Genomic DNA, 13,656 nt, shown 5'->3' with positions numbered 1-13,656 from the left:
AGGCTGGCCCCTGGAAATGCCTCAGGGCATCAGTGGTTCACAACCTGGACTATTAGAAGTACCAGGGGAGTTTTCATACAACACTGCTGCCAAGCCCCCCAGCCCCAAAGATTCTTATTCAGTTGTGGTGGGTGGTTATTCTAACCTGCAACCAAAGTAGAAAACCACTATTTTGAAACATAGTAGTGGTCCAAGACCCACCCTGGAATTAGTGGGTCAGAATATTAGAAAATGAGGTCCAAGCACCTTTGTCTTTTAAGTGCCCCACAGATCATTCTTTGTGTAGCTGGGGTTAAAAAAGGCTTCCGTCTTGGAGGCATAATTTCAGAATAAAACTCATTCTGGATGGGAGAAGACTCAGAAAAAAGTGTAGTAGTTCCTAATTCTGGGATTCTCAGAAAGTTTCGGATGAGTTATTTATAGGGGTCCCAAGTCCCCCTTCAAGAATCTAGTAAATGTTTTGTGAAGCCTCATAAATGCCTCGAACACATGGGCAGCCCTCATATCTCTGGACCCACTTAGCCAGAAAACTGGACTGCCCCCAACAGTAGCTATGGGTGCAAATTGCTATCTGCTGGCCATTTTATTTCAACCACCCAATGTCTATACTCCCTGGCAGGGGCAGCTGAGCCAGGGTCATAGGCTTTGGAGATCTTGTACCTCAGAGGTGGAGAACTCCTTCAGCCACAACTACGCTGCATATATCCCGGGGCAGCCTAATTTTCTTTATTCTTAATATATGGAGTATAGCTGCCTTGTTCGTCCATCTGTTCAAACAGACTGCTCACAGCCTAAGGTTATCAAAATAGTTTCCTCTGACATGTTTATACTACATGAATCTACGAGCAGCTTCCCTCTCATTTACCCTGGGGTAGAACTGGGCTCGCCGGTGAGGCTTCTGCCAGCGAGGGACATAGAGATCTGGACTAACCTCTTAACTGGGGTATTTCTAATGAGTTGCCAAGCTGTTGACATAGAAGGCTGAAGGTTCATTTTCAGAAATGGGTAAGTCAGGGAGCGGGCAGACACTAAATGAGGAGTAGAGAGACTCAGAATGGAGAACAAGAGACGACAATGCAGAAATGTAATAGTCGTAGCTGGCCTTACCTCTGCCATCAGCGAGGCACCTGTTATAACCCACAGGGCTGAAGTACTCGAAGACAAAGACGGCCACGGCTGAGACGATGAGCAGCATCACGAACATCATAACCCATACGTCAGCACTGAATGGCTCTGGGGAGGGAAAAAAAAAAAAACCAGTGCTCAGAATTAAAACAGAGAACAAAGAGATTCTGATTAATTTGTGTATTCATTTGCTCAGGCAACGTGTATTTTGTTGGGGGGAAACAAACCACAGGTGTGTTGCGTCTCTCCCGAGAGCCAGGGCCTGGGTCGGGGAGGAGTGACAGGCTGCATCTGAGTGTCTCCATTGCCCTGATGGGCAGGTCAAGGTCTATTTTCTCTCAAACACATGAGAAGGAGAGCTTCTTGCCTATGAACTTTTTGAGTTAGTTTCTGCTATTGCCAGCAAATGTCCATCTGCAAGAAGTACTAGATTGGGGTAAGTGAATCATAGGGAACAGGTTCTTGGTTTATGTTGTCCCCTATATGGCCACACTGCATGATGGAGGCCTGGAAAAAGCTTTCACCAATGCTTCCTCCGAACCTTGTGCGCAAATTCATTCTCCACAGATGTTAGTTGCTATTTCAGGCTTGACTTGATTTGGTAATAACTACATCCAATGAGTAACTCTTTTGCCCCCTTGCCTCACCTCTCCTAAACTTCCTAGTCTACATTTACTTTACAACCCACTTGGATGTGGTGTATTTTATGGGGCATCATTAGGGCATGAGAACAGAAGTCAATGTCAAAAAAAAAAAAATCCATCCACACTGACAATCGGTATCTATAACAGTGGGAATGTAGCCCATGACAAGGGAACATGCCTCAGCTATAATTAACAGAACAATTACAAGCTATTCCCTCACACCAAGTGAAAGCGTTGACAGGATAAGACCAGGCAAGAGAGCAAGAATGTTCTTCACGTGCTTTCTTTAATTTCTTTAATCATTCTTGCTGAATCCCTTACATGGATCTCAAGCTCTCTGGCTTGGAGGTGTCTAGAAATTGAACACTGTATTCCAAGAGCCACCTCTCTGAAAAGGGACAATTGCTATGCATTCCCACGATACAATGTTCCCTCAATTGTGTCTCAAAATAGTTCTGGCCTTTTTAGCTGTCACATCACATTGTAAACTCATAACTAAGTGAATTAACATACTGTTTTTTCCATCTTCCAAATCATTAATAAAGATGAAGTTGAGAAAAGGAGAAAAATTGGCTGGAAATTAGAAAATATTTTCTTTACTTGAAACCTACTTTACTTTTGTACTTTTGAAGGGAATGATAAAAACCTGGTCACTTGGTAATTTAAAAAGGACCCTGATAAGGCACATACCGACCGTGAAATGCAAAACCTTTCAGTGGCAGCCAGAGATGTGAGGGCAGCAGGTTTAATTCAAAGCCACTCTATGGTGGAGCAGGGAAGGCCCTCGCCCCCTCGGTTCTCACTGATTGCAGTCCTACCCTGATTTCATTGCTTACTAAAATTAGGGAATAACTGAGTAAAAGCATCCTCTCCAGGCTTTCTTTTCCCCCATGGAGCCCAGGGCAGCCTTCTGTACACAAAATATCACAGACATTTGTATTGGCTTTTACGATTTAGAAAGTACTTTCACCATATGTTTTATATAATCCTTATAATGGCCCTTTCATTATGATACTACCATATCTATTTTACAGAAGTCAAGGTCTTTTCCCAAGTTCCTACTCAGAAAGTGGCAGGGCCAGGTTATAATCTGAGGTCTTCTGGGGCAAAGTTTGTACTTTCTCATTGTATTATATATCACTTCCTTGTCTCTGCCCATCACATCGGTGCCTGATTTAGGAGCTGCACTCTGAAATGTCCCCATGAGAACTGGAATGCAGGCTCTGAAGGCAGCCACATCTGGGCTTTAATCCTAGGTCTGTCAGCTGTGAACTGACAGGTTGTTAGAAAATTGCTTACTGGGTCTAAGACTCAGTTTCCCGAGCCATAAAATGGGTATAATAATAGTATCGATGAGTATCAGTGAGATAATATAACAAAAGGATGTATAGTAATGCTTGGAACACCACATAACAGGTGTTCAATAAATGTTGGCTTCTTTTACCCCTGCAAATAACTGCTTCTCCTCTGAACACACACACACACACACACATGCACACATATGTGCGTGCACACACGCACCCTGCCTGGCCCCGCTATGTCATTCTAGGGCTATGCTGATATATCACTGGCTCTTCCAGTTCAGAAATTGAGGTTAGTGCTATACCGATGGGTAAGAATTAGAATGTAGTTTTGTCTGTATCTCTTAATGTTCCAATTATCCTTGCAAAGGAAAAAAGTAAATAAAATACATAAAGCTGCTATGAGGATTAATGCATATAATGTCTGTGCTCTCTAATAACATTTCACATAAAATTGGCAGGGCCAGAACCTACCTCACTGTAAGAAGGCTAGCTGAGAAACTTGAGTAATTAATGGAAAAATTCTATGGGACCTATAACTCCACTTTATAGTACATTAATTAAAAGCTTTCCCCTCCCCCCTCTTGCCCGCTGGAATAGAGCTTAAAGAAACACTAGTCAAGGTCTATTCCAATATCCTCGTGGAAAAAAAAAAAAATAAAGTTGATGTCCTTCAGAGAGTTTGTGATTCATCCAAGGGCTTACGGTTTGTTTATGGCCAAGCCAGGCCTCCTGTCTCCTAGCCCAATGTCCTGTTCTCGAGGTGACATTTTATTTTCCCACCCCTTGCTCTCACGGCCCCTGCAAAAAAATATGGGGTATGAGCTCACAAAGGAGCTCATCTAATTGAAATCTTGGCCTTATCTCACCAGGTCTTATATCATATCTAAGGTTTTCGACGCAAAAAGTGATGCTGGAGAGTAGGGAAGTACAGAATGGAACAAGGAAGGACGGGGTAGAGTGGAAGGAAGCATTGGATCAGCTGTATCTGACAAAGCTCAGAAAAATGCATGTAAAAACAGAAAACCTCTTTTGGGAGCATGGAGCTCAATTCTTGAAGATAATTTAAAAAGTTTTTCAGCGCGCCTGGGTGGCTCAGTTGGTTGGGCGACTGCCTTTGGCTCAGGTCATGATCCTGGAGTCCCGGGATCGAGTCCCGCATTGGGCTCCCTGCTCAGCGGGGGGTCTGCTTCTCCCTCTGCCCTCTTCCCTCTCGTGCTCTCTGTCTCTCATTCTCTCTCTCTCAAATAAATAAATAAAATCTTTAAAAAAAAAGTTTTTCAATGATAGCAAGAATTAGAGATTATTAAAGCAGGAAGTAGCCTCAGAGATCAGCTGGTTGAAATGGCTTCTTCTATGGATGAGGGAAACTGAGTCCCAGGATGGAGCACATTTGCTCAGGGTCAAGTGATGAGTAAGTGGCAGGAATGGGACTAGAGTAGGAGCCCTGACTGCCCAGCCAGCACTGTTTTCTTACAGGGTCATATGCTCTCCTATTGGTTTTGGGTATTTTTCAGTGTTCACGTTTGAGAATAATCGATTTTGAAGTCCCCCAAATTAAATAAGCTCCTGCCAAACCAACTCTTGGCTGAGGCAGCCTGGCCACGTGCTCCTTCACTTGATCCTCACACCAAGTACCCGTCCTCATGTCCACGTGCTTCCTGCAGGCAAGCGTAGCACTTACCTAAGAAGGCAGAAGGTGAGACAGTCCCGTTGCTACGCGACACCATGACACTGATACCGGTCTCTATGAAGGGCACAGAGAAGTCGACCACCTCAGACCGCTCCTCATTGATGGTGAGCGACCCCACCGCCATGTAGGCCCTCTTCATGACCACCTGGGAGAAAGGCACAGTGCTCCGTTAGGGGGCTCAGGAAGGCAAGGGGCCGCCGCACGGAGAACAGAGCCCAGCAGCGGTTTCCTTAGTAGAGTGGGAATGGGAAGTCTCTTCACTGTTTTCTACTTTCTAAAATTTATAGAAGAGCATTTTTTCTTATATTGGCAGGAAACAAAATACATGAAAAATGGAAATGGCCCTGACGTTCTGACACTCACCTCTCCAATCATACCGTTCCAGGTTCCATTGATCTTCTTCCCATGCTTGCCATTGGTAACCAGGTAAAGATCGTAAGTGAACTTCACAGATTTAGAAATTTTCTTAAGGATGTCAATACAGAACCCCTTGCAGCACTTTTTGATGTAACCTGGCTCCTCATCTGTTTTATTCCTAACCAGTTGAAGAAACAAACAACAACAACAACAAAAAAAAAAAACAAAAAAAACAAGGCTTTATACAAGAGGCAGGTATTACCCTTTACCAGGAAAACTCCAACCCAAAAGCAGGTCTTCCCCTTTACCGGTCAGCACAGTGTGTATCAGACCTGAGTGAGGAAATAAATGAGACCACAGAATCCTGATTCTTTCATTAGCTCATCATATTGAACCACGTTTTCTCACATTTTTTAGTGCTCCTTTGAAGTATAATGTACATCAGGAAGGTGCGCCTACCCCTAAGGGTTCAGTTGGATAAATTTGCACACACTGAATGCACCCATTTAACCAGCACCAAATTGAGATACAGAAAAATTACCCTTTTATTTTCTCTTCCAGGCATTTCCCACCCTTATCAAAGAGAATCATTACCTGACTTGTAATGGGATAGCAGCTTATTTTTACCTATTTCCAAAAATGTTTCTAAATCTCAAAATTTCAGGGCACCATGGCTCAAGAAAACATGGTTCAACACCAATGCAAATTTGAATCTCTATAAATTTGAGGTCCTGGCTGTTAGAGAGCAGGCAAGGCCATAGATATGTGAGCATAGTTAGCAGTAAGTCTCCCAGGTCAGGATCTGGACAGAACCACAGGGCTGCTCAGTAATTCCATTGCTGAGTAGCAACTGAAAATTGAACATGGTGCCCAATTCATTCTATGCCTCACGTCCCCGCCCAGGCAGGTGCTGACAGCTGTAGTAAATCTGCCTCCCACGCCACCCGGAGCACTGGGGAAGGGGTCATACTCAGAGACTATGCGTTTTTGGCAGGGGACTGTGTTCCTCATGCAGGTTCCACTCAGAGGGTCCACACTTTCCACAATGACAAAGGGGGCCTCCTCCAGGGTTACAATGCTCAGATGGTCATCCTCCTGTTCTTCTGTCTCAGGACACATTCGGGGCCACACGTAGTACTTCATCTGTAGGGACTTGTCTTTCCACTTGCCCACCTGCACAGGGGTAAACAAAAGACTCAGAAACCACTGGCAAGAGACCTCAACAGCCTCTCCTGGTATCACCCAGGAAGCTATTAAACAAAGGTAAACAGTCACAGGCATTGAACATAGTAGAGGGGAAATTCTTTTTAACCTGTATGCTCAAAAGGAGTCTACCATGTCCATATCTAAGAAAGGTAATATATTCATTTGCTCACTCACTTACCAAACACTAAAAGAGGATCTACCATGTGCTGGGCACCCTGCAAAACCTTGGGGCTCGACAAAGCATCATTCTGCCCTTCATCAAGCTCACATTGAGTGGAGGAGTCAGAAATGTAAACAAATGTTTACAGTGATAGATGGTAAGTGCTAACACAGAAGCTCATACAAGTGTTGGGAGGATGCCGGAGTTTCCTGCTTTGAGTGGCTGGTGGTTTTTTTCCTACTTAACTGTAACAAGGAGCATGATGGTGAGAGCAGCAAATAGCTCTGGAAAGGTCAACAGAATGACTGGAGCAAATGAGCCAGAAGGATGTGTTTTGGCTTGTAACAGAGGTCCAGTGGGAAGCCATGTGGAGAACTGGGTAGATCTGAATTGGAATAAAATGGTAAGTCAGGATTAAAGAATACTGATGCAGCTTAGCTGGGGAAGGAAGCATGGTTGGGCTGGTGGTGAATGCCACGGGTCAAGGCGGATATGCACCTGCTGGGTTTGGTGGGAGCCCTGGGATGAATCGCATAGGTCTTTCTGTGTGCACAGGCTATGTACTCCAACTTCAGGGAGCACCATTCAAACATAGTCTGGTGTGATAAGTGGGTGCCCCCTGGAATCATTCACGAGGTGGCCCTGCTGCCAATCATCAGGAGAAATGTGTGAGTTCCATTATCTTTTCGAAGAACCATTCATTCCTATTTTATAATAGAATCTGTCGGACTTTGTTGGTGGGTTCTTGTTCTCACTCTGCCCTTGAGTTTACTGAAGAGGGAACACCTTTTCATTTTCTATAACCAAACATCTTCAATTACCCCAGGAATTATGGATTGTAAGCTCCTGCATTTTCCCAATCTATAATTTCCTCCATGCAGCAATGCAAATTAGCAGCGTAAGTGTGGCACCAGGACTACAAAACTACTTAATTATTAACTACATAAATCAATAAGGAGCAACAAATGGGCAGCACTTCATAAGTTTTCAAGGAAAGAGGCTTAGATTTCCACATTCATACAAAACCAAAATTCCTTCCTTTGTGTCTGCTTTTGTCTACAGTTAGGTTTCTACCTGGTAACTCCCTAGGTGTGGTTTGTATCTCCCTCCCACCTGCCTAGTAGGCACCGCCTACTTCTACACCCATATTAGGTCTGTATAGCCGTGGCCCTTGTCTTACTGTATCACTATAACATGGACAGTGGCTTGGTGTCCTGGACCAACTTGTTGGTCCATATTTCACTTTCGTATTCAGAATTAGGCACTGAACCAAATGTTTGCTTTCCTTTTTGTGTATTGTCTTCTCTGAACTGAAGGTCCTATTTTGGTGCAAGTCTGTTTTTCTTCATACTGCTAAGAGTACTTATTTCTCAAGTAGAACTATCCAAATAGCTTCCCAGCCATATGGGGATATTTATGTCATCGGCTAGTGGTTAGAAGGGAGGTAGAGCTTGGGGGAGGGGAGACCCCACCCTGGGGGCCCATGATGTTGGGTCACCTCCAACTCGCCCTATTTATCCCAGTGGCCAAACTGATACCATTTTCTGCATGTTCAGGGATGGGAAAAAGTTGGGAATCCCTCATGTAACTATTTTTATTTATTTATTTTTTTCATTCTTATCATTTTCTCCCAATAGTCTCTTTGGGGTCTTTTCTTTTAAGAATCTCATGCTCTACCGACTGAGCTAGCCGGGCACAGGGGTCTTTTCTTTTAAATCCAAATTTCTTCTCTTCTATCTTTACTGCTATTAGCCTAGTCCAGGGGTGCAGCAGCCCATTCTGGGATTGCTGCAGGCAACTTCCAGCTTCACACAGGGTACCCACCCCCCAGAGAGCACCGTGGACACTGCTGCCAGATGGCTCTTCCTAAAACATCACTTCGTTATATAACCGCTATTTGAGAATTCCAACAGCCTCTCACTGCCCTCGGGATGTGTCCAAACTTCTCACCTACATGGTCAAGGTGTGTGCATTCAGCTTCGTCCACCTTGACAGAGTTAACTTCACTATTTTGAAATATGAATCCTTTGTTCATACTGGGAAAGGAAGTTATTGGTATTGAGGGCTAATATAGGTTAATCAGGAACAGGTTTCAACAAGCAAGCAGCCTTTTCTTTTCTAATAGACTTACTCTATCTGTAAGACAAAAATGCTGCAGACATAGCATTTTGGCAAAGTTTCTCATGACGCTCTTGTGAACAACATGGAATATAATATCGATTATTGTATACTTTGACAGATTTGAAAGGAGTTTAAAATATTTATTAAACAAAAGATTGTTTAATGAATCAATGCCAACAAGGAAAGAGGTCTTTAGCGATATGTCAGGAGACTCTGTTCTTACAAGTGGCCTGCATAGTGTTTCATAAAACCAAACAGAAGTAATGCTTACAAAACTGCAGATAACACAAAGCTAAATGGAAAAGAAGATATACTGCATTGCAGAATCAAGGTTGGAAGTGATATGAATTAACTGGAATGGGCTAAACCAAATGGAATGAAATTTAATAATATTTATACATGAAGTCGAGCATTTAGATTTTTTAAAAAGCAACTGCATAGTATTTAAAAGGAGGTATTTCAACTAACAGCAGTTTATAAAAGCTATTGCAATAACAAATGGTATCTTTATGGATGTACAGTATCTAGCACATGGGGTGAGGGAAGGGCACAGATGATCCCACTCTGCTCTGTGTTCATCATACCACAGCTGGGAAACTAGCTGTTGATCCTATAATTCTATGAGAAATGATTTTTATTTACTAGATCATTCTCCTTTATCCAATAATAACCTGCATACGGAGTCCCCACTAGCATACCTTTTCTCAACTTCCCAATAAGCTAGCCGGGTCATTCCTTGCTTCACTTCAGTTCAATTCAACCTACAGCAACTGCATGCTAAGCACTGGGCTATGTGTTACAGATAACAATACCAGGTAGCATTTAGCAAGGGCTTAGGATACAGTAGGCACTGAACATTCTAAAAATCTCATTTATCATCGCAGCAAGCTTGTGAGATGGGGCTATTATTTAATGTCTCATTTTACAGAGGAGAACAGAGGGGTTTGATGACTTACCCACACCATCATGGTGCATGAGTGCAATGTCAGGATTTGAAGCTGAACGATCTGGCTCCCAAGCTTGGGCTGTACCCACTACTCAGCACTGGGGCTCTGCCCTTGAAGGAGTAAATCACGATCCCTGTCCTCTGAGAACGGTCAAGAGAGGAAAGACACTATCTACTGAATGTAACATCAAATTAGGCTTTGGTAATTACCTAATAAAAGGTATAAATAAAGTACTCTGGGATTCACAATAGAAGTGATTATTTCTGAAAGTGTCGGGGAAAAGCTTGATGAAGACCCTTGTCTTTGAGCTGGGCCCTGAAATGTGATAGTGCATTAGGTGAAGAGTACTCTATCCACCAAGGCAATAGCAAGAGCAAAGGATCAAAGTCCTACTGTTGCTCAAAAGAGATATCAAAGATAGTCCTTCACAGCTGAAAGGTATGATGTGTGGGGAGAAATGGTTTAACTCAGTTCTCCTCCTCCTTAAAGACCTGTTCATTCTAGCCGGACAATCTTCATTTTCTAGAGAACCAACTAGATAGCACTCCTCTCTTCACAACTCCTTGTTCAATGGCGTCATGCCGATAGCTTGAAATTAGCTGGGGGCACCCATGAAATTGGCAAACACCACAATTCTGGGCTTCCTCTGCCCATCCCCCAGTTATTAAATATTTGCCAACCCACAAATGGCCCAGAGTAACCAAATCATTCATTATTTCATGCTATTCACTAGCTTATTTAGTGACTTTAACTTTTCAGGGGTCTTGTCTCCTACCCTAAATTCTGAATGTAACCCTAAGTATTTTTGTGACCATGGACAAATGTTTAAAACTCTAAGTCTCAGTTCCCATATCCGTAAAATGAGGGAATGATTTCTAAGGTGCCTTGCATAAAATCTCATGATCCCAGGATCTTTTTAGGACTGAGGCTCTCTACCACACTTCCATCTGATTAGAATCCAGTGAAAAAGTGTTCTACATGGTTATTTCCTCAAGGGAGGGAAGTGTCTGATTTGTTTACACAAAAAGATTAGCTTGTCTTAAAGTAATGATTCGTTGTTTTTTTTTTTTAGTAATGATTCTTTTTTATTGTTTCTTCAAGCACTGGGTTAACAAATTCCCGAGGACTAAAAAGAGAAACAATTTTAGGGAAAAAAAAAAAAAAGCCCTCTGCTATGAATATTAGATTCATAGTGCCAATACACAGTGCTCATGTGAAAGAACATGTTTAATTACCTCAAATTAGCTACCTCAAGGCAAGGAGCAAGCACTTAGAAACAAGTGAACAACTAAGTATAACAGAAACCTCTTATGTAGAAAAATAAGTTATGTTTCAACAATTTGTTTAAGGGAGAGCAAGTATGGTGGAGATACGATAGATGGGAGAGTTCGTTTAGAGTCATGAAGAATGGCAAGAAGACAAAGAGAAGCCTGAGACACTAAAAGGGAAACTTCTGAATGCTTTCCTAGAATATCTGGATTGGTGTGAGTTTGTAATACCGGAAATGCAGATATTTCAGAGAAAATACAGTGAGAAAAACTAAATGAAGAATTTATAGCTAAGTTAAAATATGATCCGAAAAAGAAAAACGTTGAGGAAATAATGAAGAAAACATGTATAAAGTGCTCTGAATTCCTCAGAGATAGGCACTGAACAAACATCATTACCAGGCGCACGTTTAACAACATCTGTCTATAAAAAATGCAGTTCTCCGCCATACTAACATTTAAAAAGAGCTCTAGAGGACTGAAATCATCTTTCTTAAGAGAAAAAAAAAAATCTCTGATTAGTTTCCTCAGAAAAACATAGAGTCATTTTTAGGGGTTCTGGTTTGGTACTCTCGGTACAAGCCGAACACCTGTTCAGCTGGGGATCTCTCCTCAAAAGGAAGTCTACACCTCACAAACCTGCCACATGTTATTCCATAAGCCTCTGCTCAGGAAAATTCTAGAGAACCGATCTGTGGTGATTTTAGACTTAGAGTCTTCCTTCTGCTCACAGATTTCCTCCATTACCACTAGTGAGACCGGCACCAATTAGAACCCTGAGAAGGTTACGCATAAAAAAGAAGGCCACAGGGACCACGTTCCTGCTGAAAGCCCCTGAGTTTGTCCCTTTGGTGCGTGTGTCATCACGGAGAAGGGAGAGGGGACTGGGCAGGGCACGGCTGCTGTGAAGGCTGCTTCAGTCCTGGCACAGACAGCAAAGGACATCAGTCTCCCCGGGCTGCCTCTCTCACGTGCACAGAAAGTCATTTTTTAAGATCCTGGAACAAAAGCACTTATGAGAGCCTCTTAAGGTGTCAAAGGTTATTTTTCAAAAATCAAGGTGTTTTTGTTTCTTGTGTGAGATGGCATCTGGCTCTAACACTCAACACTTGCTGCTCATTGTATGTATTCCACTGACTTTAAAAATGCAAAATTAAAAAAAAATTAAATACGTTTTTTAAAGATTTTATGTATTTATTTGACAGAGAGAGCGAGAGAGAGAGAGCACAAGCAGGGGGAGCAGCAGAGGGAGAGGGAGAAGCAGGCTCCCCGCTGAGCAGGGAGCCCGATGTGGGGCTCGATCCCAGGACCCTGGGATCATGACCTGAGCCGGAGGCAGACGCTTAACCAACTGAGCCACCCAGGTACCCTAAAAATGCAAAATTTAAAACTACGTGTGATTTCTCTGAGTAAGCTAAAAGAATAGGCACAGTGCCTGCAAGGCAGCCCAGACACGCATCCCATTCTGTCCCAAAGCCGCGTCACATCAGGTAGCTGGCCTGGCGTAGGCCTGAGACTCCTAACAGAGCAATAATCTGAGTATAGGAAGGCACTCCCATTTCTCTTCCCTAAGCTACCCATCCTAGCTCCGAGGACTTTTAAAGGTTGAGTGTCTGCTAGTATTTCATTTTGCTCAATCTTTATTTCTCCATATTCGCCCCTCTTCCCCATCACTGGTAAACAAGTGGACATTTTGGCGTATGGCCATCCAGTCTCTATATTCATACAAAATACATATACATATATATGAAAAAGGGGACACGTGTGTGTATGCACGTGTGTGTTTTCCAAAATCATATCATAATACACACATGTCTCTGCAACTTACTTTTTCCACTTCGTTATACATTCTGGGCTTACTCCCAGTTAGAGCTAACTCCTTTTAACAGCTGCAAGGTAGTCCATAATAACAGACATGTCTCCATGTATTTAGGTGTACCCCTATTAATAAATATTTAGGATATTTCCTAAAAAAAATTTTTTTAACCAAAATACACAATACGTATCTTGATAACTCCAAAGCATTCATCCCCAGTAATGTGAATAAGCAAAATAAAAGGATATTTATGTTTTTAAATGTTCTCGATGTTGCTGGAATACTTTCCCAAAGGTGTGTAGTGACTGAACTTCCTATCAGCAAAGCACACGAGTGCCCCTTGCACATGTTCTCACCGGCACTAGGTTTTTATCGCTATTAAAGTCTGCCAATCTAAGGAAAGAAAAACGGTATCTAATTGCTTGAATTTTCATCTCCTTGGCTTGCACTGAGCGAGAGCACCTCTGCACATCTGTTAGCATTTAGGTTTTCCTCTTTTACCCTCTAGTCTTATCCTTCACCCATTTTCTGTTCAGCTGTTTGTCTTTCTTATTTGTAGGGAGCTCCTTGTGTAGCAGGATAGTAATCCCCTGTCAGATATGCTTGAAATATTGTTCTCCCTCTGAGATTTCTCTTCTGTTTTTGCTATATTTTTTTATGGATAGAATTTTACCTTTACCTTTCTTTCTTTCGTAGTATCACATCTCTTTATATAGAACATTTGATTTTCCTACTTTACTTTAAAGAAAAGAAGATCTACCCCCCTCTCAACGTGTTCCTTGCTCCTCCCTTTTGCACGGAGCTTGTCTGGCGGACAAGCTTTGCCTCTGTGTTGTTCAGTCTTCCCTTCGTCAGTCCTTCCATGCCTCTCAAATGCTCTGCATCCTTCTCAGCCCTTCTCAGGCCTCCTCACTTCCCAGACGCTGTCCCTGGTCACCCCTGCTCCAAGAAAAAGCTCTATTTGATCTTCTGGAATAATTTTGTGGGTCAACCACTCCCTTTTGCTGTTACATGGTTT

The 13,656-nt window shown here is 42.7% G+C and overlaps 1 protein-coding gene across 1 annotated transcript in view; it reads right to left on the bottom strand.

Moving 5' to 3' along the window:
- GRIN2B (glutamate ionotropic receptor NMDA type subunit 2B) overlaps positions 1-13,656 on the bottom strand; it is a 404,765-nt gene that overhangs the window by 43,211 nt on the left and 347,898 nt on the right. The window contains exons 6-9 of the mRNA XM_045870040.2: positions 6,091-6,293; positions 5,127-5,298; positions 4,755-4,908; positions 1,108-1,233 (exon numbers count right to left, since the gene is read on the bottom strand). Of these exons, the coding sequence (XP_045725996.1) occupies positions 1,108-1,233; positions 4,755-4,908; positions 5,127-5,298; positions 6,091-6,293 (655 nt within the window). The remainder of the gene's footprint in view (positions 1-1,107; positions 1,234-4,754; positions 4,909-5,126; positions 5,299-6,090; positions 6,294-13,656) is intronic.

The sequence above is a fragment of the Mirounga angustirostris genome, unplaced genomic scaffold (assembly GCF_029215605.1).
Source record: "Mirounga angustirostris isolate CCGP_5_RB_7025 unplaced genomic scaffold, mMirAng1.0.hap1 SCAF_5, whole genome shotgun sequence".
In the NCBI taxonomy this organism is placed as follows: domain Eukaryota; kingdom Metazoa; phylum Chordata; class Mammalia; order Carnivora; family Phocidae; genus Mirounga; species Mirounga angustirostris.
The sequence above is the reverse complement of the archived record's forward strand: the minus strand, read 5'-3'. Positions and strand labels throughout refer to the sequence as shown.